Raw genomic sequence first — 5,953 nt, forward strand, 5'->3', positions numbered from 1 at the left:
AACTTCATGGAACACCTACACAACACATAGTGTATTATATTATGACTTCATGAAACACCTACACAACACAGTGTATTATATTATGACTTCATGAAACACCTACACAACATATGGTGTATTATATTATAACTTCATGAAATGCCTACACAACACATAGTGTATTATATTATGACTTCATGAAACACCTACACAACACATAGTGTATTATATTATGACTTCATGAAACACCCACACAACACAGTGTATTATATTATGGCTCCATGGAACACCTACACAACATATGGTGTATTATATTATAACTTCATGAAATGCCTACACAACACATAGTGTATTATATTATGACTTCATGAAACACCTACACAACACAGTGTATTATATTATGGCTCTATGGAACACCTACACAATGCAGTGTATCATATTATGACTCCATGGAACACCTACACAACAGTGTATCATATTATGGCTCCACAGAACACCTACACAACACAGTGTATTTTATTATGGCTCCACGGAACACCTACACAACACAGTGTATATTATTATGGCTTCATGGAACACCTACACAACACATACTGTGTTATATTATGACCTCAGGGAACACCTACACAACACATACTGTGTTATATTATGGCTCCACGGAACACCTACACAACACATACTGTATTATATTATGACTTCAGGGAACACCTACAAGACACATACTGAATGACTTTCTGACTGTATAAAATATCTAACTGTCAAATAATTAATTATTGATAAAAATCCAGAAAGCAATATCAGAATTTGAATGAAAACAAAACTTACCATAACATTTCTTTAATGCAACATTACAAGCTTCGTGCAAGGGGCAGTCGTCATCTATACGACACTCACCTTCAGGAACCTTACCTGGACAAAAGAATGTAAATATTCAAACCTGAAGCAATTTAAACCAATATTAAACTTTTTATTTGTTTCTCCAATGTTTATTAGGTTCAGATAATCATCGGTTGATTTTTCAACCAATAGAATTTATTTTATACAAAGAAATGATTTGAGTTATAAAAGTTACTTCTTAAGTGTACAGAATGTTCTGAATTACATGAGTAAATTACATGTTGAACATCTAGTAAAAGCAGCTTTTAAACCACTAAAGCATGATTTAAAGGTTTAGAATTGCTTATTCAAAAATTTTATTTGAAAGTGTTTATTGCTAGGAAATTTTCCAGACTACAAAATGCAAAACTTTGTTGCTTTAACACTTACAAACACCATAATTTGGATCTCCTATAGTGCCTACAGGACATTCACAACGATAACTACCAATGGTATTGTAACACTGTGCACCTGTAGCACATGGAAAAGGAAGCTTCTGACATTCATCAATGTCTGAAAAGTAAGAATTCATCAATGTTACAAGTATACAGATATAGTTATAAATATATTCAATTCATCAATGTTACAAGTATACATATATAGTAATGAATACATTTGATTCACTAATGTTACAAGTATATTTATAATAATAAAAGGGTGTGTCTGTGAGCCTATGTGTGTGTGACCACCATAACTCCAAGAGGAAAGAATCTAGAAACCTGAAATTTTGCACACATACTAAGAGGTTATTATTACTTATCCATGTGCATGTGCACATTATTTTATAAAACAAGGTAACAAAAAAACACATAGAAAGGAATACGTGACTGCCATATCTCCAAGAAGAAAGAACCTAGAAACCTGAAATTTTGTACCCATACTAAGTGGACCATGAGGGTGTGCACCTGGGTACTATTACTTATCCATATGCATGCACACATGCACATCTTTTTATGAGGCAAGCTAGCAAAAAACCACATAGAAAAGAAGTATGAATATTGTTACCAAGGTTTTGATATATGAATGAAATTATCTAGGGTACTATCAAGTCAAGAATAATCAACAACATCAGTAGGAACTATTTGGTGTACCAACAATATCTTCTTAGTTGCAAGTCAGTGAATATTATTTCTCTCAACAATAGCAGAATCAACTTTTTGTGTAACAGTGACACTTTCTTGGCTATCTAATAATGACTATAGTTTTTTCTAATAACATTCAGTATGAAGTTTTTGATTTATCAATGGCATTTTAGTTTTGGTACCAAATCAATGAACACTGTTTTTTTCTCAACATCTTGATGAGGTGAATAAGTTGGTCACTCAGAATCCATACTGACACAATAATTGTATCAAACATTAGTTAATGATGTATTTCTTTATATTACAAACAGAAATCACAGACAGACACACACACATACATTTTTTTAATGAGACAAGCTAGCAAAAAACTACATATTAAAGAAGTGGTTCCTTACATAACAACTTAGAAAAAAAACCAATGTATTTTGGTAACAATGCATTCCAACAATGGCTTTTATGTTATGTTGTGTAGCAATAAAAGTATAACCTAATATTGTTGTTAGTCTATGTGCTGAAAGTATAGAATGTAATGTATAAACAACAAAACTTTAAAAATATATTTGTTGTTTTCTAATTTAGAGTCTCTGTTGATTAAAAGAGTTTTTTTTTATTATTAAAAACGTTGGTGATATAACAGAAAATACCTTAATTCAGAAACGATTTAAGTTTAAAATTGGATCAATATTTTTAGTTTCATGATAAATTTTACGAACTTGCTAAAATATATTAACCTAATAACCCACGCGAAGCCTGGTAAGTTTGCTAGTAATATTCTGTCCACCAACATTACAAGTATGTAGTTATATTTACAAATGTATTCAGTATACAAGAGTTACAATTACCCTTAAATATAATCTTGAAAAAGAAAGTAATACAAAGATAAAGATGGTTTTCTGTCCAGCTTATGGAAGAAAATGAATTTAGGACAATAAGTTAATATATGGATTTGGAAGAGTTTAACTTTTGTTAGTTAAATTCCTATATCTTTTTTCTTAGAGCAGTATTTTATATATATATATATTTACCTCTGCAAGCCCCATATGGTGTAAGGTTAAATCCACGTGGACAAATGCAGAAACCATAAGGTCCACCTTCATACACGCATTCCTGATTCTCTGGACAGGGGTTGGTAGTTGTGCAGTTTTGGCTTGTCACTAAAAAATAGCCAAGATTAGTTAATATGTAGATGTTTTTCTTTCAAACGGTTTCCATTGCTTAATTTATTCATGCTACATTATTCACTGAAGATTTGAAAATTCTTCCCACAACTAATTAAAAACTAAAAAAAATTTAAAGGAACATGTAGCCAATCATTAAGTTCTTGTCATATGGTGTTGACAGCTTAGACAGCTGTAGGTAATGTGTAAAAATGTGTTAACAAACATAGAACATACTGAACTTCAAATATATATTTGCACACCACTGAAAAACAAACTACTGTTGCCAAAACTGGAAAGTTTTTACACTGATAAAAGAACTGCCCCTTCATACCATAGCTCAAAATGTCAGCTGACAAAAATATTACTTACATATGCAGAAAAGTCCTTGCTGTCTAAATGGTTGAGGACAACCACAGCGGTCTCCAAGACAATGCAGGTTTCCAAGGCATTCGTCATGTTTTTGACAAGTTTGAACTGCAAAGAAACATTACAAGTACCTTTCATACACACGTCATCTTTAGACATAATTAAACAATACACAATTAAACAATACAAATGCTATTCTTAGGCACAAATAAACAATACTTATACAATCCTTTAAAGATGCAAGCAATACACAATATATCCTTAGACACAATTAACCAATACATATGCTATCATCAGATGTGTCTAAACACTACAAAAACAATACGCATACTATCTTTATACATGATAAACAATATAAAGCTTTCCTTAGACACAAACAATACCATTTAAACAATACTCATACTATCTTTATACATGATAAACAATATAAAGCTTTCCTTAGACACAAATAAATATTACACATACCATTTTTGTGACATTCCTATATAATACAAGAAACAACAATAAATGTTTCACATCTTTAAGTCATATATATACACTTACTTATACTACACTCAACCCTATTAATATACACTTACTTATACTACACTCAACCCCATATTCATATACACTTACTTATACTACACTCAACCCTTATTCATATACACTTACTTATACTACACTCAACCCATATTCATATACACTTACTTATACTACACTCAACCCTATTCATATACACTTACTTATACTACACTCAACATAGGGGTTGCCAGTTAGTCCACTTGGGCAGTAACATTCCGACTGGTGGTTGAGTGCACGGCAAATGGCTCCTTTGCCACAGATGCCAGGTTTGGAACACACATCTAGAAAAAATGTCAGAAGCATTAATGGATTACGGTGAAACAAAGGGTACAGAATGGTAAACTAACCTGTTTTATTTTTTTCCTTTATTGTATTCTCAACTATAAAGTCAAAAGTTTTATGTTTTACAAAAGTATGTAAGAACAAAGATTATACAAATAGTATTTATATATAATATATCTGCATTGCCATATTTTCATCTATGAGTGTAAATTACAAAAAATTAATGTTATTTATATAAAGAAAACATTAATGATTCTGTGATTGATACTAGTTAAGAAATGGTTATATTAATTGTAAAGTAATTCTTACCATAACACTCCCCATTGATTCTCTTACATGCTTCATTGAGCTTGCAATCTTCGTCTCGCCTACACCCGGTGATGGGCTGACGGCCTTTTTTGTTGAAAATTCAAAAATAATATACCCACTTCTAATAACAGTTACACATAGTTTAAACACCAGATCACATAGCAAATTTGTACTAGGCAACCTTTTGTTATTCAGTAATATTCTGATAAAAGAAATATATATTAATGTTAATAAATAACACAAGAACATTGTACACAAGCTTTAAGTGCTCTGTACACCCGAATAAAATTTATCATCTGGCTTACACCGTTACAGGTTAATCTGGTAATGAGTAATAATAATAATATGTCAAAGTTGGTATCATACATTAAGTTTGGAGAAAATGGAATGAAAAAACAGTAACAAAATCTAAGATAAATTGTGGTTATTATGAAACAAGAAAATGAAGCTTTGACTTACAGTTTTCTTTATATGGATCACCAACAAGGCCTGAAGGACAGATGCATTTGTAGTTCCCTGGCAAGTTGGTACAAATGGCACCAAATCCACAAGGTCCTCTTCCTTGGAGGCACTCATTGATGTCTGCATAAAATTAAAAAACAATCTCATCATTAACATGAGATCCTCTTCCTTAGAGGCACTAATTGGTGTTGGTGTAAGATTAAAAAACAATCTCATCGTTAACATGAGATCCTCTTCCTTAGAGGCACTAATTGGTGTAAGATTAAAAAACAATCTCATCGTTAACATGAGATCCTCTTCCTTAGAGGCACTAATTGGTGTTTATATACGTTGATCCTCCTACAGTTAGTATAATGTCTGTAAAAATGTATTTGTTTATATTATGTAAACATATGCACATATGGGAAGCTACCTTAAACATACACTGCAGTTAGATTTATTAGAGTTCTGTAACTACCCTAAACATACACTAATAAATCTAACTGCAGTGTATGTTTAGGGTAGTTACAGAACTCTCTAATAAATCTAACTGCAGGGTAGTTACAAAACTCTAAACATACACTGCAGTTAGATTTATTAGAGAGTTCTGTAACTACCCTAAACATACACTGCAGTTAGATTTATTATAGAGTTCTGTAACTACCCTAAACATACACTGTAGTTAGATTTACTAGAGTTCTGTAACTACCCTAAACATACACTGCAGTTAGATTTATTAGAGAATTCTGTAACTACCCTAAACATACACTGCAGTTAGATTTATTAGAGAATTCTGTAACTACCCTAAACATACACTGCAGTTACATTTATTATAGAATTCTGTAACTACCCTAAACATACACTGCAGTTAGATTTATTATGGAGTTCTGTAACTAC

At 31.6% G+C, this 5,953-nt stretch overlaps 1 protein-coding gene across 1 annotated transcript in view; it reads right to left on the reverse strand.

Moving 5' to 3' along the window:
- Window positions 1-5,197, reverse strand: part of LOC106476279 (latent-transforming growth factor beta-binding protein 4-like) — a gene marked incomplete at its 5' end in the record, with an annotated part of 11,826 nt that extends 6,629 nt beyond the window's left edge. The window contains 7 exons of the mRNA XM_022380198.1: window positions 805-888; window positions 1,246-1,368; window positions 2,963-3,091; window positions 3,467-3,571; window positions 4,186-4,305; window positions 4,616-4,699; window positions 5,075-5,197. Of these exons, the coding sequence (XP_022235906.1) occupies window positions 805-888; window positions 1,246-1,368; window positions 2,963-3,091; window positions 3,467-3,571; window positions 4,186-4,305; window positions 4,616-4,699; window positions 5,075-5,197 (768 nt within the window). The remainder of the gene's footprint in view (window positions 1-804; window positions 889-1,245; window positions 1,369-2,962; window positions 3,092-3,466; window positions 3,572-4,185; window positions 4,306-4,615; window positions 4,700-5,074) is intronic.
- Window positions 5,198-5,953: the final 756 nt, after the last annotated feature.

This window comes from Limulus polyphemus, unplaced genomic scaffold (assembly GCF_000517525.1).
Source record: "Limulus polyphemus unplaced genomic scaffold, Limulus_polyphemus-2.1.2 Scaffold10179, whole genome shotgun sequence".
Classification (NCBI taxonomy): domain Eukaryota; kingdom Metazoa; phylum Arthropoda; class Merostomata; order Xiphosura; family Limulidae; genus Limulus; species Limulus polyphemus.